The sequence below is a fragment of the Callorhinus ursinus genome, unplaced genomic scaffold, assembly GCF_003265705.2.
Source record: "Callorhinus ursinus isolate GAN/ISIS: 27379988/994484 unplaced genomic scaffold, GSC_fseal_2.0 scaffold24, whole genome shotgun sequence".
Taxonomy (NCBI): domain Eukaryota; kingdom Metazoa; phylum Chordata; class Mammalia; order Carnivora; family Otariidae; genus Callorhinus; species Callorhinus ursinus.
The window spans coordinates 24040645-24066221 of record NW_027397086.1 but is presented as its reverse complement, the minus strand read 5'-3'; the positions used below and the strand labels follow the sequence as shown (position 1 = coordinate 24066221).

Here is a 25577-nt window from a genome sequence, read left to right as displayed (position 1 = left end):
AGCCCTACAGAGGTAGCCCCACGCACTGGTCACGGTAGCCCTACAGATGGTCAGAGCATGAAGAGGATGAGCTGGGTGGACTGATCCCAGCAAAGCCTCGCTCACTGAAGCTCCCAGCAACAAACACGTGCTGTTTGTTTCCACACAGAAATGAAAATGAGAAAACCCAGCATAATTCTTAATACCATGTAAGAAATGAAAAGAAGCCTCGCTCTAACTAGAGCACTCTTGCTCATTATCAGCAGTCTTGGGGCCGCTATTTATTTGGACAAGCACTGGAGATCTAGCACATCAGGGACGTCTGATACCATGAAGAATACGTGGTTTCATAAACGGGAGGGGAAACTAGCTGAAGCAGGAGCTGGATGCCTTAGTGCATTTGGTTTCCTTCTGAGGGGAACGAGGCACAGCCTGTTTCAAGAGGTTCCTCAGGGTTAAAATCAGGAAGTCTCGGTGAGCACATGTGCTTTACAAACTTCTGCTCTTTTTTTCTTGGTAAACATGGGGAGAAAGGTAAATGCTTCATGATCTAAGTCCTCAAGCAGGGTTTGCTTTCCTTCTACAGGTAATCTCCGAAGATGAGCATCAATCTAAGGACAGACACTTTGGAGAGAGACTGACAAAAAACAGCAAGGAAAGAAACTGAAACTTTACCTCTTTTGGTAGAAATAAAGAAGCTGCGGTAATAGTAATCACTAATATCCCACACACTCCTCACGTTGGGTCTCTCCTCTGCCTTATCTTTTTACTGTGTGTTATACTTGGGTGCCTCATAAAGTACATCTTATCTATCCCGCCCACCTGGACCATTCTAACTGGTGACCTCTAGAATCCTATTCCAAGAACTGGAACTGTTTCAGTGTGTCTGCTCGGGCTGCATATATTTGTGAAGTGATCGCTTGAAACCAAAACATTAAATGGCCTTAAGTCAGTCTGTGTAATAAATCAACAGAAAATTTCTCTCCAATATCCATTAACTGTTCTTACCCTTTCTTGGGTTTTAATGAAAAACTGAGGACAGATTTCCTTAAATCCTTGCCACGGTTTCCTTAAAAGGAATACTTTAAAATACTTCTGATTTTTAATTAAGTTTTTATTTTAATTCCAGTATACTTAACATAGTGTTCTACTAGTTTCTGGCGTGCAATATAGTGAGTCAACAATTCTACACTTTACTCAGTGCTCATGATAGTAAGTGTACTCTTTTATCCCCATCACCTGTGTCACCCACCCCTCCACCCACCTCCCTTCTGATAACCATCAATTTGTTCTCTATAGTCTGTATCTTGGTTTTTCTCTTTTAGTTTCCTTTGCTCATTTGTTTTGTTGCTTAAGTTCCACATATGAGTGAGATCATATGGGATTTGTCTTTCTCTGACTTATTTCACTTAGCACTATATAGCTCTATCCATGTTGTTGCAAATGGCAAGATTTCATTCTTTTTTGACTGAATAATATTCCATTGTGTGTGTGTATATATATGTATATTTATATTGATGGTATATCATCATGTGGTATATATACATAAATATTCATTATATATATATGTATATACACATCTCCTTTATCCATTCATCTATCAATGGAACTTGGGCTACTTCCACAATTTGGCTATTGTAAATAATGCTGCAGTAAACATAGGAAGGCATGTATCCCTTTGAATTAATATTTTTGCATTCTGGGGGGTAAATGCCCAGCAGTGTGATTACTGGATTGTAGGATGGTTCTATATTTAATTTTTTTAAGGAAGCTCTTACTGTTTTCTGCAGTGTACATACCAGTTTGCATTCCCACCAACAGTACATGAGGGTTCATTTTTCTCCAATCCTTCCCAACACTTCTTATTTCTTGTGTTTTTGATTTTAGCCAATCTGACTGGTATGAGGTAATATCTCATTGTGGTTTAGATTTGCATTTCCCTCCTGATGAGTGATGTTGAGCATCTTTTCATGTGTCGGCTATCTGGATGTCTTCTTTGGAGAAATGTCTGTTCATGTCTTCTGATTTTTAAATTGGATTATTTTTTTTGGGTGCTGGGTTGTATAGGTTCTTTATATATTTTGGATACTAACCCTTTATTAGATATGCCATTTCCAAATATCTTCTCCCATTTGGTAGGTTTTCATTTAGTTTTGCTGATTGCTTCCTTCGCTGTGGAGAAGCTTTTAATTTTGATGAAGTCCCAAATGTTTATTTTTGTTTTTATTTCCCTTGCCTCAGGAGACATATTTAGAAAAATGTTGCTACAGCTGATGTCACAGAAATTACTGCCTGTTCTCTCTTCTAGAATTTTTATGGTTTCATGTCTCACATTTAGATTTTTAATCTATTTTGAGGTTATTTTCATGTATGGTGTAAAAAAAGAAAAGTAGTTCAGTTTCATTCTTTTGCATGTAGCTGTCCAGTTTTCCCAACTGAACTTTGGTTAAGTTTATGCCATTTGTTGAAGAGACTTTTTCCCATTGCATATTCTTTCATGTTTTGTCAAAAACTGATTAACCATATATTTGTGGGTGCACTTCTGGGTTTTCTATTCTGTTCTATTGATCTATGTATCTGTTTTTGTGCCAGTACCATACTGTCTTGATGATTACAGCCTATAATAAATAACTTGAAGTCTGGAATTGTGATGCCTCTGGCTTTCTATTTTTTTTTTTCAATGTTGCTTTGGCTATTCAAGGTCTTTTGTGGTTCCATACAAATTTTAGTATTGTTTGATCTAGCTCTGTGAAAAAATGCTGCTGGTATTTGATAGAGATTGCATTAAATGTGTAGATAACTTTGGGTAGTATAGACATTTTAACAATATTTGATCTTCCAATCCATGAGCATGGAATATCTTCCCATTTCTTTGTGTCATCTTCAATTTCCTTCATCAGTGTTTTATAGTTTTCAGAGTATAGGTCTTTCACCTCTTTGGTTAAGTTTATTCCTAGGTACTTTATTATTTTTGGTGGAATTGTAAATGGGATTGTTTTCTTAAATTCTCTTTCTGGTGCTTTATTATTAGTATATAGAAATGCAACAGATCTCTGTATATTGATTCTGTATCCTGTGACTTTACTGAATTCATTTATCAATTCTAGTAGTTTTTGGTAGAGTCTTTAGGGTTTTCTGTATATGGTGTCATGTCATCTGCAAAAAGTGAAAGTTTTACTTCCCCTTTACCAATTTGAATGCCTTTTATTTTTTGTTGTGTAATTGCCTTGGCTAGGATTTCCAGTATTGTGTTGAATAAAAATGATGACAGTGTACATTCTTGTCTTGTTCCTGATCTTAGGGGAAAAGCTTTCCATTTTTCCCCATTAAGGATGATGTTAGCTGTGGGTTTTTCATAAGTAGCCATTATTATGTTGAGATATGTTCCCTCTACACCTACTTTGTTGAGGGTTTTTATCATGAATGGATGTTTACTTTGTCAAGTGTTTTTCTACATCTGCTGAAGTGATCATATGGTTTTTATCCTTTCTTGTATTGATGTGATGTAACACATTGATTCTTTTGTGAATATTGAAACACCCTTGCATACTGGGAATAAATTCCACTTGATTGTGTTGAATTATTTTTTTAATGTATTGTTGGATTCAGTTTGCTAGTATATTGTTGAAGATTTTTAAAATACTGACTTTTACAGTCATAAAATATATGAAAATTTGGGGAAATGAAGAAAAATTAAGAATATTAATAATGTTGCCAAATGCATTTCAGAGAAAACTAGTTAACATTTTGCTGTGGCTTTTTTTCAGCCACATATATACAAATTGTAATCATTTATATTGCTATATGCTTCCTATTCTAATGTAACATTATACCATGAGCATCTTCCTTTCCCTTTGCTCTTCTCCAAGATTACAATTTTTATTGGTTCTATAACATATGAAGGTATGTCATCTCAAGAATATAGAATGACCCATGATCAACACAAACCAGACTTCCAGCAACCTAAAAGAAAAACTGCTGCAACTGTTCAAATCCTGATAAAATTTGAAATATGAAAGGACATGCAATAAAATACCAATAAATAAATATCATTTATTTCTCTCATTTCTATTTGGTGGATCATTCAGAAGAAAAAATGTTGAATAATAATAATAGTGCTAATTCCAATCTTTGACGACTCTTACAAATACACTCCAGAGTTTTACCATTTTGAATTATGTGGCCCAATGATTTGACAGAGATGATCTTTATTATATTAATTATGTATCATCCCATATCTAGATTTCTAAGAGATTTTACTGAGTATGGTATTTTTTTTAAAGATTTTATTTATTTATTTGAGAGAGAGAGAATGAGAGATAGAGAGCACGAGAGGGAAGAGGGTCAGAGGGAGAAGCAGACTCCCCGCTGAGCAGGGAGCCCGACGTGGGACTCGATCCCGGGACTCCAGGATCACGACCTGAGCCGAAGGCAGTCGCCCAACCAACTGAGCCACCCAGGGGCCCCTGAGTATGGTATTTTATCAAATCTTTCTGGCATCTTATTAGATGAACATGTGTTTTGGTTTTTTGCCTAATTGTTTAGTGTATTACATTGATAGATTTTCAAATATTAATTTGGACTTTCACTAATTCATGAAATAAATTATATCACCTTAGTATACAGTTTGGATGTACTTTATTGATGATTCTTAAATATATGCATAAGTAATACTAATCATAGTTTTCTTCTATCCTTGAAAATTTGCAATAATAGGCTACCTTAGTTTGATAAAATGTTTTTGTAAAATATTCCATATTTTTTCACATTGAAACATGTCATATAGCACAGACATTGTTTCTTGAAAAAGAAAATTTTTAAAAATTTTAAACAGTATTTTCAGCTTGAAATAAGCTTAAAATAACTCTCATAAGCATTCTGCATCCAGCTCCATTTGAAAACCAAGTTCTCATAATGGGATCTCTATTACCTACGATAGTATATAAAGCAGAGTGTAAGCTGTATAGATGAATAAACAAAGGATTCTGTGAGAGACATTAAGTACAGAGTGCTGTGACAGTACTTACAAGGGGCATCCTCCTCACAAGACGAGGGGAGATTTTTCTCCTAGAAAAGGTGATGTCTAAGTTAGGAGGGGTCCTTCTAGCTTAAGAAAGCAACATGTACAAATGCATAAGAAAGAGGGGAGCCTAGGTGGCTCAGCCGGTTAAGCGTCTGCCTTCGGCTCAGGTCATAATCCAGGGGTTCTGGCATCGAGCCCCTAGCCTGGTTCTCCCTCTTCCTCTACCCCTTCCCCCGCTCATGCTAACTCTCATGTGCTCTCTCTCAAATAATAAAATCTTTAAATTAAAAAATGCATAAAGAGTATAGTATTATGGGGAGACTGAAAGAAACAGCATGGCCTCTGCATAGCATTTAGGGTGTTAGTGGTGCCTCCAAAATTTCTACAGAAGACCCAAGGGTAACAATGTGATTGGTGGAGGAGCTAGAGGACTTTTCTTGAAGTTGTGTTGCATAGGAAGCACATTGTTTTACACAGATTATATCTTCCTATTAAAATATTTTTTGTGCAGTTGCTGATGAAGATCATGAGGAAACAAAACCTCCCTTGACACCACCATAGCAGAAGAAATGGCAAAAGTGAAAGCAAAGGTAACTGAAAAAGTTCAGATAGGCCCACCTGACGGGTTGATTTGGTGTTTCTGGTAAACCTACTGTTTCTGCTTTCTCTTGTTTTGACCTAAATTCTGGTAAGACGCTTCCCTCATCTAGGACCTTTTTTGAACAGAGAGAAAGCCATTGCTTTTTCATCTTTGTGTGTATATATGTATTATGTAATATGCTATATTACACAGAGTAAATGTAATTATATATTATATTTATGCCATGTTGGAACCACCCATTGTTGTAGGTGCCTAACAGATTTTATCTAAGTTGATTCTAATGACAACTTACCTAATAATTATTGCTTTTTCCCAGTTTACTATGAGCTAAGACCCTGAAAAAATAAACAGTTTACTAAAGTTATACCCAGGTTAAATGATATGGTGCTAGATCTACATAATCTTTTTTTTAATTTTTTTATTTTATTATGTTATGTTAGTCACCATACAATATATCATTAGTTTTTGATGTAGTGATCCACGTTTCATTGTTTTTGTATAACACCCAGTCTACATAATCTTTTAAATAGAGACGAGCTTCATCAGAACAGCTTTAATTTAAAATTTTCCACTAATAAAGACATCCTTATATATCTACATTTGAAAGCAGTTTGTCCTAAATTCTATTTGGCACTTTCCAGTAGAATTTTTGGAGTATTAATAGCCTTGACTATGTTGCTGTGTAGTCCTCAGATGTTCTGGATTTCTCCAAAGCCTTACTACCATCCATCATGAATAAAATAAATATCATATCTCTCCTCTTTTGATTCCTAGGAGTGTTTCAAGATGAATCAAATGTAATATTGGAAGTGAAGGTGTACTAAAAATCTACATTATAAATTTAAATTTCCCCATGTCTTCTCCTTTTCTAAACACTGAAAGTGACATGGAACACATGAAGATGGGAAATTACTCTCCTGTGACCGAATTCATTCTGGTGGGACTTTCCCAATACCCAGTGTTCCAGTTTTTCCTTTTCATGCTCTGCCTCATCATGTATATGATAATTCTGCTGGGAAATAGCCTCCTCATTATCATCAGCATACTGGATTCTCGCCTCCACACCCCCATGTACTTCTTCTTTGGAAACCTCTCATTCCTGGACATCTGTTATACATCATCATCCATTCCTCCGATGCTCATCATATTTAGCTCTGAGACAAAAATCCATCTCCTTCATTGGCTATGCTCTGCAGATGGTTGTCTCCCTTGGGTTGGGTTGCACTGAGTGTGTCCTCTTGGCTGTGATGGCCTATGATCGGTGTGTGGCCATCTGCAACCCACTGAGGTACCCCATCATCATGAACAGAATGCTTTATGGGCACATGGCTGCTTGGTCCTGGATCATAGGCTCTCTGACCTCCCTATTGCAAACAGTCATGACAATGATATTGCCATTCTGTGGGAATAATGTCATCGACCATCTTTACTGTGAGATCCTGGCCCTTCTTAAACTCATCTGCTCAGATATCACCATCAATGTGATAATCATGACAATGGCAAATATTGTTATATTGGTGATTCCCCTACTGTTAATTTTCATCTCCTATGTTTTTATCCTCTCTTCCATCCTGAGAATTAATTCTGCTGAGGGGAGAAAGAAAACTTTTGCTACCTGTTCAGCCCACCTGACTGTGGTTATCTTGTTCTATGGCTCAGCCCTTTTTATGTACATGAAGCCCAAGTCAAAGGACACAAACACTTCTGATGAGATCATCGGGCTGTTTTATGGAGTGGTAACCCTGATGTTAAACCCCATCATCTACAGTTTGAGGAATAAAGAAGTGAAAGAAGCCATGAAGAAAGTTCTGAGGAGATACCTGCATTTATTGAAATCATGAAAGGCTTTAAGACATGTGATATCGTAAATGGGGAAATAGATCTTGTCTCTTTTTTTTAATTCAATTAACATATAATGTATTATTGGTTTCAGAGGTAGAGGTCAGTGATTCATCAGTCTTATATAATACCCAGTGCTCATTACATCACGTGCCCTTAATGCCCATCATGCAGTTACCCCATCCCCTCTTAACCCTCTCACCTCCAGCAACCCTCAGTTTGTTTCCTATGATTAAGAGTCTCTTATGATTTGTCTCACTCACTGATTTTGTCTTGATTTATATATTTTTCCCTCTCTTCCCCTATGATCCTCTGTTTCTTAAGTTCCGTATGATAATTGTCTTTCTCTGACTTATTTCGCTTAGCATAATACCCTCTAGTTCCATCCACATCACTGCAAATGGCAAGTTTTCTTTTTTTTGATGGCTGAGTAGTATTCATATATATATATACATATATATATGTATATATATATATATATATATATATATCACATCTTCTTTATCCATTCATCTGTCAATGGACATCAGGGCTCTTTCCATAGTTTTCTATTGTGAACATTGCTGCTATAAACATTGGGGTGCAGTGCCCCTTGGGGTCACTACATTTGTATCTTTGGGGTAAATACCCAGTAGTGCAATTGCTGGGTTGTAGGGTAGCTCTATTTTTAACTTTTTGAGGAACTGTTTTCCATACTGTTTTCCAGAGTTGCTGAAATAGCTTGCATTGCCACCAGCAGTATAAGAGGGTTCCCCTTTCTCTGCATCCTTGCTAAAATCTGTCATTTCCTGGCTTGTTAATTTTAGCCATTCTGACTGGTGAAGATATTGGGTATCTTATAGTGCTCTGATTTGTATTTCGCTGATGCCAAATGATGTCGAGCATTTTTTCATGTGTCTGTTGGCCATTTGGATGTCTTCTTTGGAGAAATGTCTTCTGCTCATTTCTTGATTGAATTATTTGTTCCTTAGGTGTTGAGTTTGTTAAGTTCTTAATAGATTTTGGATACTAGCCCTTTATCTGATTTGTCATTTGCAAATATCTTCTCCCATTCTGTTGGCTGTCTTTTGGTTTTGTCGACTATTTCCTTTGCTGTGCAAAAGCTTTTTATCTTGATGAAGTCCCAATAGTTCATTTTTGCCTTTGTTTCCCCTGCTTTTGGAGACGTGTCAAGGAAGAAGTTACTGCAGCCAAGGTCACAGAGGTTGTTGCCTGTATGTTCTAGGATTTTGAAGGATTCCTCACATTTAAGGTCTTTCTGCCATTTTGAGTCTATTTTTATGTATAGTGTTAGGAAATGGTCCAGTTTCATTCTTCTGCATGTGGCTGTCCAATTTTCCCAACACCGTTTTTTGAAGAGACTGTCTTCCATTGGATATTCTTTCCTGCTTTGTTGAATTTAGTTGAACAAAGAGCTGAGGGTCCATTTCTGGGTTCTCTATTCTGTTCCATTAATCTATGTGTCTGTTTTTGTGCCAGTACCATACCGTCTTGATGATTACAGCTTTGTAATAGAGCTTGAAGTCTGGCATTGTGATGCCACCAGCTTTGGTTTATTTTTTTTTTCAACACTCCTCTGGCTATTTGGGGTCTTCTCCGGTTCCAGACATTCATGATTTTATTTATTTGGGTCCTTTCTCTCTCTTTTTTTTTTTTTTGGTAAGTCTGGCCTGGGGTTTATCAATCTTATTCTTTCAAGAACCACCTCCTAGGGACACCTGGGTGGCTCAGTTGGTTAAGTGTCTGCCTTTGGCTGAGGTCATGATCTCAGGGTCTTGGGATCAAGTCCCACATTGGGCTCCTTGCTCAGCTGGGAGCCTGCTTCTCCCTCTGCCTGCCACTCCCCCTGCTTGTGCTCTCTCTCTCTCTGACAAAAAAATAAATAAAATCTTTTTAAAAAAAAAAAGACCCATCTTCTAGTATTATTGATCTGTTCTGCTGTTCTTTTGGTTTCTATTTCATTGATTTCTGCTCCAATCTTTATTAATTATCTTCTCCTGCTGGGTTTAGGCTATATCTGCTGTTTTTTCCCCAGCTCCTATAGGTGTAAGGTTAGGTTGTATATTTGAGGCCTTTCTTGTTTCTTGAGAAAGGCTTGTATTTGCTATATACTTCCCTCTTAGAACTGCGTTTGCTGTATCCCAAAGGTTTTGAACAGTTGTGTTTTCATTTTCATTTGTTTCCATGAATTTTTTTATTTTATTATGTATGTTAATCACCATACATTATATCATTAGTTTTTGATGTAGTGTTCCATGATTCATTGTTTGCGTATAATACCCAGTGCTCCATTCAATACATGTCCTCTTTAATACCCATCACCAGGCTAACCCATCCCCCCACGCCCCTCCCCTCTAGAACCCTCAGTTTGTTTCTCAGAGTCCATAGTCTCTCATGGTTCATCTCCCCCTCCGATTATTCCCCCTTCATTTTTCCCTTCCTACTATCTTCTTTTTTTTTTTAAACATATAATGTATTATTTGTTTCAGAGGTACAGGTCAGTGATTCAACAGTCTTACACAATTCACAGCACTCACCATAGCACATACCCTCCCCAATGTCTTTCATTCAGCCACTCCATCCCTCCCAGCCCCCACCACTCCAGCGACCCTCAGTTTGTTTCCTGAGATTAAGAATTCCTCATATCAGTGAGATCATATGATACATCTCTTTCTCTGATTTACGTATTTCGCTTAGCATAATACCCTCTAGCTCCATCCATATCGTTGCAAATGGCAAGAGTTCGGGTTTTTTTATGGCTGTGTAATATTCCATTGTATATATATACCACATCTTCTTTATCCATTCATCTGTTGATGGATATCCTGGCTCTTTCCAAAATTTGGCCATTGTGGACATTGCTGCTATAAACACTGGGGTGCACGTACCCCTTCGGATCAAAGCTTTGGCACAGCAAAGGAAACAATCAACAAGACCCATTGATTCTTTAGTAGGATGTTCTTTAGCCTCCATGTATTTTAGTTCTTTTCAAATTTCCTCTTGTGATTGAGTTCAAGTTTCCAAGCATTGTGGTTTGAAAATATGCAGGGAATGATCCTAATCTTTGGTACTGGTGGAGACCTGATTTGTGAGCCAGGATGAGATCTATTCTGGAGAAAGATCCATGTGCACTCGAGAAGTCTGTTGCTTTAGGATGGAATGCTCTGAATATATCTGTGAAGTCTGTCTGGTCCAGTGTGTCATTCAAAGTTCTTATTTCCTTGCTGATCTTCTGCTTAGATGATCTGTCCATTGCAGTGAGTGGAGTGTTAAAGTCCCCTACTATTATTATATTATTATCAATGTGTTTCTTTAATTTTGTTATTAATTGGTTTATATAATTGGCTGCTTCCATGTTAGGGGCCTAAATATTCACAATTGTTAGATCTTCTTGTTGGATAGACCCTTTAATTTTGATATAGTGTCCTTCCTCATCTCTTATTACAGTCTTTGGTTTAAAATCTAATTTGTCTATGGGGCGCCTGGGTGGCTCAGTCGTTAAGCGCCTGCCTTCGGCTCAGGTCATGATCCCGGGGTCCTGGGATCGAGCCCCGCATCGGGCTCCCCGCTCGGCGGGAAGCCTGCTTCTCCCTCTCCCACTCCCCCTGCTTGTGTTCCCTCTCTCACTGTGTCTCTCTATCAAATAAATAAATAAAATCTTTAAAAAAAAAAGTCGTTAAAATCTAATTTGTCTGATATAAGGATTGCTACCCCAGCTTTCTTTTGGTGTCTGTTAACATGAAAAATGGTTTTTTACTCCCTCACTTTCAATCTGGAGGTGTCTTTAGGTCTAAAATTAATCTCTTGCAGACAGCATATTGATGGGTCTTGCTTTTTTTATCCAATCTAATACCCTGTGTCTTTTGATTTGGGCATTTAGCCCATTTGCATTCAGAGTAACTATTGAAAGATATGAATTTAGTGCCATTGTATTACCTGTAAAGTCACTGTTTCTGTATATTGTCCCTGTTCCTTTCTGGTCTATGTTACTTTTGGGCTCTCCCTTAGCTTAAAGGATCCCCTTTAATATTTCTGCAAGGTTGGTTTGGTGATCAAAAATTCTTTTAGTTTGTTTGCCCTGGAAGCTTTTTATCTCTTCTTCTATTTTTTTTAATTTTTTTTAAATTTTTTTATATCTCTTCTTCTATTTTGAATGATAGCCTTGCTGGATAAAGTATTCTTGGCCGCATATTTTTCTCAATTAGCACCCTGAATATGTCATGCCAGTCCTTTCTGGCCTGCCAGGTCTCTGTGGATAGGTCTGCTGCCAGTCTAATGTTTCTACCATTGTAGGTTACAGATCTCTTGTCCCGAGCTGCTTTCAGGTTTTTCTCTTTGTCTCCGAGACTTGTGAGTTTTACTATTAGATGTCAGGGTGTTGACCTATTTTTATTGATTTTGAAGGGGGTTCTCTGTGCCTCCTGGACTTGGATGCCTGTTTCCTTCCCCAGATTAGGGAACTTCTCCACTATAATTTGCTCCAATATACCTTCTGCCCCTCTGTCCTTTTCCTCTTCTTCTGGGATACCAATTATTCTAATGTTGTTTCACTTTATGGTATCACTTATCTCTCAAATTCTCCCCCATGATCCAGTAATTGTTTATCTCTCTTTTTCTCAGCTTCTTTATTCTCCATCATTTTGTCTTCCATAGCACTAATTCTCCCTTCTGCCTCATTTATCCTAGCAGTTAGAGCCTCCATTTTTTACTGCATCTCATTAATAGCCTTTTTGATTTAGACTTGATTAGATTTTGGTTCTCTTATTTCTCCAGAAAAGGATTCTCTAGTGTCTTCTATGCTTTTTTCAAGCCCAGCTAGTATTTTTATAATTGTTATTCTGAACTCTAGTTCCGACATCTTACTTAGGTCCATACTGATCAGGTCCCTGGCAGTCAGTACTGCCTCTTGTTCTCTTTTTTGAGGTGAGTTTTTCTATCTTGTCATACTGTCCAGCAAAGAATAGATGAGAGAAAAAAATACTAAAATGGCAACAATGACCCCAGAGAAATATACTCTAGACAAATCAGAAGAGACCCGAAACTGGAGAAAAAGTAAAAAAAAAAAAAGGGAATAAATCAGACAGGTGAAGAATAGAGCAATACACTGGATCCTGCGTGTATTTTGGTCTGTGTGTTAGAAAACTAGATCCCAAAATAAAGAAAGAAAAGCCTATATATGTACAAAAATAAAATTAAATACAATGAAAGGATAGGCTGTAACTGTAAAAATGAAAATTAAAAGACAAAAATAAAAAGAAGTACTATAAACAGGTGAACAGAACAGAGCAATACACTATTATCCTGAGTGTATTTTGGTGGGTTTGTTAGAAGAAACTACATCTCAAAATTGTAAAGAAAGAAAAACCATGGGGCGCCTGGGTGGTTCAGTCGTTAAGCCTCTGCCTTCAGCTCAGGTCATGATCCCAGCATCCTGGGATCGAGCCCCGCATCAGGCTCCCTGCTCAGCAGGAAGCCTGCTTCTCCCTCTCCCACTCCCCCTGTTTGTGTTCCCTCTCTCGCTGTATCTCTCTCTGTCAAATAAATAAATAAAATCTTTGAAAAAAAAAGAAAAATATATATACAAAAATAAAATTAAATACATGGAAAGGATAGAATGTAACTGTAAAGATGAAAATTTAAAAAGATTTTAACAAAACAAATAAAAGGAAGGAGGAGGGGGGGAGGAAAGAGAGAATATGATCAGACAGGTAAAGAGAACAGAGTCATATACTAGATTCTGGGTGTATTTTGGTCTGTTAGAAACACTGTATTCCAAAAGCATAAAGAAAGAAAAAAAATTATATATATACATATATATACACATATATATAATTAAATACACAGAAAGGATAGAATGTAACTGTAAAAATGAAAATTAAAAAAGATTTTTTAAAAAGAGTTGATAAAATAAGAAATTGGTTGAAAAAGGAAAGAAAAAAATTAAAATTGAAAGACTAAAGAATCATGGGGGGGGAATAAAACATGAATTCTATATGCTATATTCCCCTAGCAATGGAGTTTTGCAGTTCTCAATGATCACTAATCTTGGTCTTGGCCAGATGTTCTTGATGATCTTCTGGGGGAGGGGCCTGTTGCTCTGATTTTCAAGTGACTCTGCCCCCTGGGCAGAATTACACCACCCTTGCCAGGGGGCCAGTCTAAGTAATCTGCTCCCAATTGCTTTATGTGGCTTTTGTTACCTGAAGGTTTTCTATGCAGCTTTAGAGGATGAGAATGAAAATGGCGGCCTCCAAATCTCTAGCCCTGGAGCCAAAAGCTGAGGGCCCCAATCCTCAGTGCGTCCTAAAGGAAAAGCAGTCAATCACTCTTGTCTCCCTGGTCTCTGTCCACACTCTGTGCTTACCCAGGCTGTGACCAAACGTTTCTACATTTGGGGCAATGGGGCAAACAACCCCACTTCAACTCTCCAAACCCTGCAGACTCCTGTGGCACGATGCCATGCCATTCCTCCCAGGGGAGGAAGGGGAGGGGGGTCTTGCCTGTTCTGCTGTTTGTTGGGCCCCTGCTTGGAGAGCAGTTGCCTGACTGTGCTATGGTTCACAGTATATGGCAACCCCGAGCTGAGAGCCCTCTCCTGGGCTTGCTGATTGCAGCCGGCTTGCCTGGGAACTCTGCCACACTCAGGCTCCCCCAGTCTTCCTATGACCCCAAGAATCCTGAGACCACACTGTCCCATCTAGGATTCCACCCTTGCTTCACCACCTGAGCCCCTTTCAGGCAGAGCCAACTTCTAAAAGTTCTGATTTGTGCTTTGCTGCTATATCACTGTCTGGTAGCTGGTTTACAGAGGCTCCCCCCAACCCCCACCACCCACCCACCCCCCGGCCAGGTTTATCTTCCCATGTATCACCTCGGATTCACATCTCCGCACCTCCTCTTACAGAAAGTGGTCACTTTTCTATTTGTAGAGTTGCAGCTATTCTTTTCTTAAATCTCCAGTTGAAGCTGCATGTGTTCAGAATGATTTGGTAGCTATCTAGCTGAATTCCTGGGACAAGACGAAACTGGTCTCCTACTCCTCTGCCATCTTGGACTCCTCCCCGCTAGTCTCCAGATCTTGTCCTTTGTATTCAAAGATGAATCTATAAAACCTACTGTCATGATAGCTTGTTATGTTTACAAAATCAAATATGGGACTCCCATTCTTTTCAACATAAAGTACTCATGTAAATCTTCTAAATAGTGCCTATCTGCTGGGTTTCCAGCTCTAAGCAGGTCTGCTAATTGCTCCCATGAAGGTTATGATGCTGTTAATCAAAATGAATCAATCTCTCAACCTCAATCTCTCTCAATCACTGTCTCTCTCTCTACTCCCTTGTGTTTTCTCACTTCCTCTCTTCTCTCTCTTCCATATAATTTCCCTTCTCCTTCCTTCTCTTTTCTTTCTCTCCTTTCTCAGTGTCTTTGAAGTGGATATCTGTTGTTTTCGTTATGCATAGTAATGCTACACAATTTGTAGACCTGTATAATATGTAGAAAAATTATGTATATTTTTCTTTTGAGACACCAACAGTCCCCAATTCTCAGTCCATGTTGTACAGGGTGGGAATGTCCCAACCCTCTGAAAACAGGGGTAAGCATGGAAACAGGACTTGCCAAAGACTAACTTTTTTTAAGTTTATTCCTTTAATCATAGTGATTGGTATGGTTTAGCAAGTGACCTGAATCAGGCTAATAAGATACAATCCTAAAAGTGCTGCCCTGGTGTCAGAAAAAAAGTTATTCTTTCTGTAATGATCTCTAAATGGGTGGAATATAAACCTAGAGCTCCTCCTGGCCTTCCCTGTCAATATGTGGGAGAGACTGAGAAAGAAAGTAGAGCTGAGATAGAGAATGTGCCTGAGGATGCCATTCTAACTCCTGAAACCAACGATGACTAAAATCAGATTCCCCTCTGTACAATTTATTTATATGAATCAAATTAGTATTTTGTGCAAGACTAATTCTACTTAGATTTTAGCACTTACATCCATATAAATCCTAATTACTATATCCTTTTGCCTCATATCCTCCTCCATCTAGTTATGGAGGACATAGTCAAAGTCAGAAGCTGAGAAAGAGATGGTGGTTACCAAGGGCTGGAGAGAGAGGAAATCAGGGAGGTATTAGTCAAAGGGTACAAAGTTTTGGTTAGACAAGATGAATAAGTTCTAGGGACCTACTGTATAACATGGTACAACACTTTAAATTATTGTATACTTTAATTTTTTTTTAATTATTGTATACTTAACACTTAAGTGTTCTTACTGCAAAATAATAATAATAAATAAGAGGGTAGGCAGAAACTTTTGGAGGTGATGGATAGGTTTGTGGCATACATTGTAATGAAGGTTTTATGACTGTATACTTATCTCCAAGCTCTCATGTTTTATACATTAATTATGTAAACCTATTTGAATGTGCAAACTAATTGAAAATCCAGGGGAGAAAAAAGGATTTTACTTTAAACAATAAAGAGTACATACTAAAGTTCTAATAAAGGTAAAACTAATCGATGGTATTAAAATATCAGAAAGGTAGCTACATTGGGAGAGTTGAGACAGGGAAAGACTGGAAGAGGCATTGGGGAACTCTTCTAAGCTTATGAAAATGTTCTATATCTTGATAGGAGTTTAGATGACACGGGTGTATGCATTTGTCAAAACAGTACATTTTACTTGTTTGTGTGTTTATATAAATTTTAAATAAAAATAAAAACTGCAATTAAACACTTAATTCTAGTTTAAAACTCTCATTAATGATATGCATACTGAGGGAGAAGTGTATTGAAGTCTGCAAAGTGCTTTGAAATGCATAAAATGAGGGGCACCTGAGTGGCTCAGTCAGTTAAGTATCTACCTTCAGCCCAGGTCATGATCCCAGGGTCCTGGGATTGAGTCCCACATCGGGCTCCTTGCTCAGCAAGGAGCCTGCTTCTCCTTCTGCCTCTGCCTCTCTCTCTCTCTGTCTCTCATGATGAAATAAATAAAATCTTAAAAAAAAAAGGAATGCATAAAATGTAAGATAGATTGAGGAATACAGAGGATAGATCACAGATATGGTAACCAAGTACAGTAAAATCTTAATGGTAGTATCTAGTCAGTGAATAAATGAGTGTTCACCTTAAAATTCTTTTAATCCTCCTTTATGGTTGAAAATTTTCATAACAAAATGTTGGAAAAATTTTACACAAAACTTATCAGGGGCATAGCTCTTGAATAAATGATACAATATAGACTCCTACTGAGTCAAAGATAGAGAACAAATTAAACATGATGTCCTTATAGATTCCCTTAAATTTCATTTAGGAAAAAGTAATACTACTTTAAAAAGGCAAAATTTGTTAGAAGGTTATTCATAACTCCTACAAGGGAGAAATTTAAAATAAGTTTTAATGGTCCCTGTGAAACTTAATTTTCTATATGATCTGTAGTCAGTTTTAATTGTTATTCCTGGGGAATGGATAGAAGGAAAGGACAGGGAAGAAAAGAAATGTATCAGAAATTTATAAAAATCAAAGTCAAAGATAATGAGAAAAAAGGAAAACAGCAAACTTCTTTGGCAGAATGTTTTGTCTGCATGATTCTTTCTCCTGTTTTTAGCTATTTCTAAGGGACTACTAGTTCTCCAGGGCATGTCAGATTATATAGACCCTAACAAAAGGAATTTGGTTCTACAGCCTTTACTCTTTAATTCCCTGTCTTCCATACCCTTAAGTCCATGAAGAGGTTTTTGAAAATGGCATTCCTCTATACCAAAGTTTCTCAATCTTGGCACTACTTATATTTTGGGCTGGATAATGCCCCATTGTGGGAAGCTATCCTGTGCATTATAGGACGTTTAGTAGTACCCCTTGCTTCTACACACTAGATGCCAGCAGCACTGCCCTCCCTCCCCCGCCGTCTCATGTGTGACAACCAACAGTGTCTCCAGAATCTACCACAGGCCCGAAATGGGCAAAATCACCACCGCTGAGAACTCTGCTATACATCCACAAGAAAAATCTCTAAATCTTATAACACTGCTAAACACTGTAACATTCTTAAAACGACCAAGTTGTATAAACACCCACATTTCCCAGAGTGATTTCTGATCTGAAACCTTAATAAATATTAAGAGGTTGAAGTTCAACTCAAACAATGTAAAGTATAAGCTGGCTGAAAAATGAACTTTTTTTCTTATGCTACTGATATTTTCACACCAGATGTGGAAGGAATAATGACTATAAATATCAGAAATTAAAGATTAGAGATAACATAAACAGTGGTAGCATTTTAATAAGGATTCAATTGAATATATACATTAAAAGCATAAGATTGTTTCTAAAAGGGAATCAGACTTTGGTCAATATTATGAAGACTACTGATATTAGCGATGACGGGATTACTGAATAAAATTTTATGCCTCTGATCCAAAGTTTCAAATTTCAAAGCATTATTTTTTCTTTTGAGTATGCCATGCAGTCTAGATTTTTATGTTATAATTAGTAGGCAGGGCTGACTTTGGAGCTAGACAACAGGATTTTGGATTCTGTGTTTAGCATTTATTATCTCTGTGATTTTGTGAAAATTACTTAAACTTCTGTCTCTGTTTCCTCCCCTTGAAAATTAGGAGTAAAGAATGTTATCTAGAGTAATACTGAGGATTAAATGAGTTAATACATTCAACAGTGTAATGTGCTTACAACAAAGTGCAATAGAAATTAGCCATTATCAGTTCAGTCCATATGAGAGTCTCACTGCCAAAAATTAAAATAGGAGACCTGGATATTCATTCCAAATATCAAATACAAAAAATGAGAAAAAGTACATATTAAAGTACTCATAAAATGATATGAACTTACCTAGAAAAACAAAAAAATATGCATCTAAGAGGTAAATGGTAAAGAAAGAAAGAAAAAACAGAGCACTGAAAAACTACAGAAATTAGGAAGAAAAGCAAGTGACTTACAGGAGGACAGATTCCAGGCCCTGATTTCCAGACTCTTACCAGACATATTGGAACCACCTAATATGCATGCTACTTTATAGTTATGTAATTTAATTTAATTCTCACAATAAACTGCCAAAGAGCTATAGCTTCCCTGCCCTCTACCCCCAATTTCACTAGTTGAGATTAGTAGCTGAGCCTCAAACAGTTAAGTAACTTAAAATAGTCATACTGAGGACAAGTGTCATGATACTAAATATGTATGATATTTCAAATTATATCCAGCTTTATTAAAATGCAGTTACATTTCAAAATATTCTTTAATAAAGAGATTCTTAGGTATCTACATTTGAAAGCAGTCTGTCCCTAAATTTTTTTCATTAGAGGCCTGAAACTTTCCAGCACAATTCTTAGTTTTCGCAGTCGTGTGAGCCTCAGTAGCACTGATCTCTCAGTTCCTGTTCCATCATTAGTAAAATTAATACAATATCCCTATCCTTGCTGATTCCAGAGGCAAAGAATAAAGTAACAGAAGTGAAAGTGATTTGATAAATCTACATCAGAAATTTGTATTTCCTGAGTCATGTCCTTTTCTCAACCCTTAAGGTGACACGGACACATGAAGATGGGGATTTATTCAGCTGTGACTGAATTCTTTCTGGTGGGACTTTCCCGATACCCAGAGCTCCACCTTTTTCTGTTTATGATCTGCCTCATCACGTATGTGATAATTCTGCTGGGAAATAGCCTCCTCATTATCATCAGCATACTGGATTCTCGTCTCCACACCCCCATGTACTTCTTCCTTGGAAACCTCTCATTCCTGGGCATCTGTTACACATCATCGTCCATTCCTCCGATGCTCATCATATTTAGCTCTGAGAGAAAATCCATCTCCTTCATTGGCTGTGCTCTGCAGATGGTTGTCTCCCTTGGGTTGGGTTGCACTGAGTGTGTCCTCTTGGCCGTGATGGCCTATGACCCGTATGTGGCCATCTGCAACCCACTGAGGTACCCCATCATCATGAGCAGAGTGCTTTATGTGCACATGGCTGCCTGGTCCTGGATCATAGGCTGTCTGAATTCCTTAGTGCAAACAGTCCTGACAATGGTGTTACCTTTCTGTGGGAATAATGTCATCGACCATCTTTACTGTGAGATCCTGGCCCTTCTTAAACTCATTTGCTCAGATATTTCCATGAATGTGCTTATCATGACAGTGGCAAGTACTGTTTTATTGGTGATTCCTCTGCTGTTAATTTTCATCTCCTATGTTTTTATCCTCCGTTCCATCCTTAGAATTAATTCTGCTAAGGGGAGAAAGAAAGCTTTTTCTACCTGCTCAGCCCACCTGACTGTGGTTATCTTATTCTATGGTTCAGCCCTTTTTATGTACATGAAGCCCAAGTCAAAGGACACCAAAGTATCTGATGAAATCATTGGACTGTCTTATGGAGTGGTAACCCCGATGTTGAACCCCATCATCTACAGCTTGAGGAATAAGGAGGTGAAACAAGCTGTGAAGAAAGTCCTGAGCAGATATCTGCATCTGTGGAAAATATAAAAGGTCTTCAGGCATGTAATATCCTCAGTGTGAGACCAGATCAGACCTTTTGTGTTCACAGATGAAGTCACCGAACCCAGTGTTAAGAGAACTTATCTGCTCTGGTTAAGCGTCTGCCTTCAGCTCAGGTCATGATCCCAGGGTCCTGGGATCAAGTCCCACATTGGGCTCCTGGCTCAGCAGGGAGCCTTCTTCTCCCTCTCCCTCTGCCTCTCCCCCTGCTCACGTTCACTCTCTCTCTCTGTATCTCTGTGTCTCAAGTGAATAAATAAAATCTTTAAAAAAAAAGAACTTATCTGCTCGTAAGTCCAAATACAGGACTTACATTCTTTTCAACACAGAATTCTCATGTGAGCCTTCTGAATAGTGTCAAGTCTGCAATTTCTAGTTGTATGCAGCTCTGCCATTTGGTCCCATACAGGGCACATGTCTTTTCCTCAAAATAAATCTCTTTCTCCTCTCTCTCTCTCTCTCTTTCTCATTAAAGCAAATCCCTCTAGTTACAGTGATTCATTTAGCATAGCAGGTGAGGTCTGCCTGGCTAATCAAACTCAATCCAAGAATGCTGTCTCAGTCTAAGAGGCACTCTTCCTGCTGAGATTACTAAACTGGTAAAATGTGAACCTGGGCCAATCTCTGTCGATAAGAGCAGGGAGCCTATCTGAGAGGCAAAGAGGTGTTGAGAGAAGGAGGGAGAGTGTGTTGTGTGATCCTACTATTTTAAGTCTTTGATCCAGTTGTACCTAACATCAGTTCACAATTATTCTTCTTAGCTATACCAGTCCATAAATTACCTTTTTATAAAAAACCAATTTTGAGTTGGATTTTCATCACTTACAATCCTAGAGTCTTAACTAAAGCATTTCTTTGTATTCCCTCTTTTCACTTATATTTTTGAGGCTAATTACATGAGGATATGTTCCCTAAGTGGTCCCAAGTTCTCCAGCCTTCAGGGGCTCTCTCCTTCCTTTAACAACTAAATAATCTAATTTCTATTCTGTGTGCCTACAGGCATTCCAGTCACCTACCCAATAATTTCTGAGGAGTGTTTACATTTTCCTAGTTTGTGGTTTTCATTTTATGTCAGACTATTCTAAATTTCTTTATCATTCCTCTCTGGATAAAGTGGTAAAAAAGTGGCATTTGTGAAACATGATGAAAATAAGAGGTGACGTATGCATACCTCTTGCATACCTCTGTGTTGTTTAAGCTCTCAACAATACATTTTGCCCACAAAGAATAAACATAAATCTCCTAAATATCCACATTCAAAAAGACCACTATGTTTCATACCTTTATTTAGACTTGAAAATAACATAAAGGGACCATGATCACTATGAAAAATAAAGCAGTATTAAATATTACTGTTCTTGGTATCTATTAGCCATCCCCCTTCATATGGGCCCTCCAAAGTCAATTTTCGTCTTTAGTTCCTGTCCTGCTACAAGACTGATAGTTTCTATTGATTTCCTTCCTCCATAAGAATCAGGAGTTCTCTCAATAAAAATGAATGGATGTGTTACTCAAAGCATTCCTCAGCATGGTCCTTCTCAAAATGGAGAGTGAGCTTACCCCAAAAGCAGACTGCAGATTCTACTCTTAGAGCTACAGGAAAGAACTTCAGGAATTTTTTTTTAAAAACAGTGCTTCCTCACCAGCAAAGATTTAGAAATACTGAAGCCCAATATACAACCACCTTGAGTGATATGTTGTTTGTGAAAATACATCAATACACTTTCAATAAAAAGCCAAAGAAACCAAGAATCCAACCATTGCCTGCCTTCTATTATTACTATTAGAAGTATTATTACAACCTGGAATCCCCATAGTTCATTCTTAACAAAGAAACAGAATCCAACAATCTAAAGGGGATGGGTATTAAGGAGGGCACGTTCTGCATGGAGCACTGGGTGTTATGCACAATGAATCATGGAACACTACATCAAAAACTAATGATGTAATGTATAGCGATTAACATAACGTAATTAAATAAATAAATAAAGTACTTTTAACATCCCCTATTCGGGTTTCCTAAAAACTTCCAATACCACAACAATCTAATAAAAGGTCCATTTGCATTACAGCCCACAACTGCTTTGGGGTATCTCCTTCAGCCACTTCCTAAAACCCAGTCTTCCTGCTGTTTTCCCCCTTTCTTTTCCTCCCATCTCACCCTTCCTTAATCACAGTAGCCTCTTTCAAGTAAAATAAGAGTCTGCCCTCCAAGGGCAAGGGACTTGGAGAAAGATGGGTTTTGAAAGAAGTAAGAAATAGGGGTCTAAGTTATGTGAAAACAGTTGTTAAAATTCCCAAGGTAAGAATTTTTGTCCTACATATGTCACCTCTTATTTTCATCACGTTTCACAAATGCCAATTTTTTACCACTTTATCAGCTCCTCCAGGAAGAAACGGTTTCTTCCCCTTCTTCTTCCATTCTTCCATAGATTTTTAAGTGCACTTCTATTACATTTCTTATTACAGTGTATTTTATGTATTCGATATGGCATAGTTAAAAATAAAAAAACACAGGGCTTTTACAAACTCTTAATTCTCCAATTTACTAAGATTATAAATTTAATCTATTAGATTCTTCATTTGTCCTGACATAAAATGTGGACTTCAGTCTCTAAATAGTGGAACTATTATTCAGAAGGTTTTATGAGTATTGAATAAGAAAAATAAAAAAGCAAAATGTCTTATTCAGTGCTTGGCTAATGCCAGGCAATGAATAATATACTCTCCCCTTAGTTCTTCCAGGACATGTCTGTCTCTTCTAATAGACTGTGGGCTCTCTGAAGGTAAGATATGAGTAATATTTATTTTAGGGCCTCGTTGCCTAGAAGAGGCATTCATTCAGCATTTATAAATTCATGAATGAATGAATGTGCGATTGTCTTCTTATGCTGCAGGTAAACAAGCTGATTTGTCATTGCCTAATCCTCATGACTGCTGCCTCTGCATCTTTGCTGATTCCATTATCTCCATCTAAAATTGCCCTCATTTTTAACCTATCTATAAAAATTCAAAGTGCCCCTCAAAAAAGTTTCCTCTGACTTAAAGCCTTTTATTATTGTGCTGACAAGATTCTACCTCTTCTACCAAGTTAAATTCCTATAGCAATCTATTTCAACTTTGGGGTATTTATTATGTAAAGATATATTCCTTTTGATTATGTACACAATATATTGGTTGTTTTATTGAAATGTCATTAGAAGCAGAACCTGTGGGAAAAAGAAGAAGATAGCAGGAAGGAAAAATGAAGGGGGGGAAATCAGAGGGGGGAGACGAACCATGAGAGACGATGGACTCTGAGAAACAAACTGAGGGTTCTAGAGGGGAGGGGTGTGGGGGGATGGGTTAGCCTGGTGATGGGTATTAAAGAGGGCACGTACTGAATGGACCACTGCGTGTTATATGCCAACAATGAATCATGGAACACTACATCAAAAACTAATGATGTAATGTATGGTGATTAACATAACATAATAATAAAATAAAATAAAATGCTTACAAAAAAAAAAAAGCAGCAGAACTTGTGAGTTATTTGTCTTACTAGTCCCACAAATATTAACAAGTGGGCTTCAATCAATACACTGATAATTTGGATTTTTTGTATAAAGTCTATTAGTTTTTAAAATAGAGTTTTCATAGAATATGAGCAGTATACTGTTATATGTGATACATATAACTAACAATAATCCTGGTTAAAATAATATTCCATCTGTCATATATATGGTTTTGTTCATTCTAGGCATCAGAAGTTTGATTGTAATAAATCAGAGTCCATGTAACCACTGTACATACATATAATTCCTTAATTAGTTTAATGAGCTTATAGCTTGATAATGACAAAAATTAAAAGACACTGATATACAGAATACTGACTCCTACATATGTCCTGAGATCTAATCTAATAAGCATTTCAAATATAGTATGTCCAAAACAGAAATCTTGGTTTTTCCCATCCCCAAACTATTTCTCCTCATCTTCCCCATCTCAGGAACTGGCAATGCCATACACTCACATCCAATCCACCACCAAATCCTACCAACTCTATCTTCAAAATTTACTCTGAATCTGACCACATCTATTGCTACCACTCTAGTTCAAACTACCATCATCTCATCTGAGCTACTACAATGGCTTTCTGAATCACATCCCTGTTCTATTTTGGTTTTTCTACAATCTACTCTCTGCACAGCAGCCAGAGTGTTGTTTCTAGAAAAGTATATACTGAAGTTCTAGAACAGGTAAAAATTAATCACTGGTATTTTTAAAATCAGAACAGTGGCTGCCTATGTGGGAGAAGGATGAAGCTGAGTATCTACTGGGTCGGGGCATGGGGGAACTTTTCTAAGGTTATGTTTATGTTCTATGTCTTGACAGGAATTTGAGTGACAGGCATGCATATGTCAAAACTATGAATATCACTTTAATCATTATATCATGATTTTCATGTATATAAATTTTAAATTAAAATAGAACAGTAAACACATATAAGTTTAAACTATAGCTAATGATACACGTGCGGAAGTATTTAGGGAAAAAGGTAATGATGTCTACAGTTTATTCTGAAAGGCATCCCAAAATGACACTGATTTAATGGGGGAACAGAAAGATGAACAGACACTTAGATACTACATTTAGTAACATTTAGATTTATTAACAAATTTAATAAAATGTTGGTGGCAAAATCTAGTTAGTAAATGTATGATGTTCAAAGTAAAATTGTTTCAGTTTTGCTTTATGTTTGAAATTTTTCATAATTCAATAGTGGAAAAAATTATACAAAGCCTGTTAGAATACAGCTCTTGAATACATTATCAATGAATGAGGCAAGGGTAGAAACTGGATAAAAAAATAGTACTATTATAAATTCTCTTAAAATTAATGTAGGAAAAAGTTCCACTATTTTAAAAAGGCAAAACTTTTAGTAAGTTATTTACAACTGTTACAAGAGAGAAATTAAAAATGAATTTTAATGGTCCCTGTGAAATTTAATTTTCTATACTGAACTCTTAGGGTTTCAGTTGCTATTCCTGGGGGATGGATGCAAGGAGAGGAGAAAGAAAGGGGAGAAAAGAAATATATCAGAAGATTTACCAGAATCAGGCCCTAAGGCAATAAGGAAAAAGGAAACAGCAAACATTTTTGGCATGATGTGTTATTGCCACATTCCTTCATGTGTTTTTGGCTATTTCTGAGGGGACTACTAATTCCTCAAGAATGTCAGATGCACAGACCTTAGCAAAAGAAATTTAGTTCTTTCTACACCATTTATTTTGCAATTATACCTTTTTAATATAATTAAGGCCATAAAGTTTTAAATGCCATTCCTATATATTCACATAATAATCACCTGTATATCTTGTAACATCACTATTCTTAAAATGTTCAAGGTACATAATCACTCACATTTCCCAGGGTATTTTTTTGAAATGGAACTTTACTAAAAATTAAGAAGTTGAAGTTCATTCAAACAATGACAAACTCTTTCTTTTCTATGCTGCTCATATTCATACCAGATATGAGACAAACATTGACCATAAATGTGAGGCACTGTATGTTAAAGATAACATACATTAATAGTGGTTGTATTATAATAATGATTCTGGTGATTACTGAATATAAATGTTAATGTG

General features: G+C 37.1%; 2 protein-coding genes and 1 pseudogene across 2 annotated transcripts in view; 2 read left to right on the top strand and 1 right to left on the bottom strand.

The window, feature by feature from the left end:
• LOC112836551 (phospholipid-transporting ATPase ABCA1-like) overlaps positions 1-25577 on the bottom strand; it is a 78102-nt gene that overhangs the window by 8788 nt on the left and 43737 nt on the right. The window lies entirely within an intron of this gene.
• Positions 5537-7436, top strand: LOC112836354 (olfactory receptor 13D1-like; annotated as a pseudogene).
• Positions 18991-19935, top strand: LOC112836732 (olfactory receptor 13D1-like). The gene has a single exon (XM_073876736.1). The coding sequence runs from the start codon at positions 18991-18993 to the stop codon at positions 19933-19935; it is 945 nt and encodes a 314-aa protein (XP_073732837.1).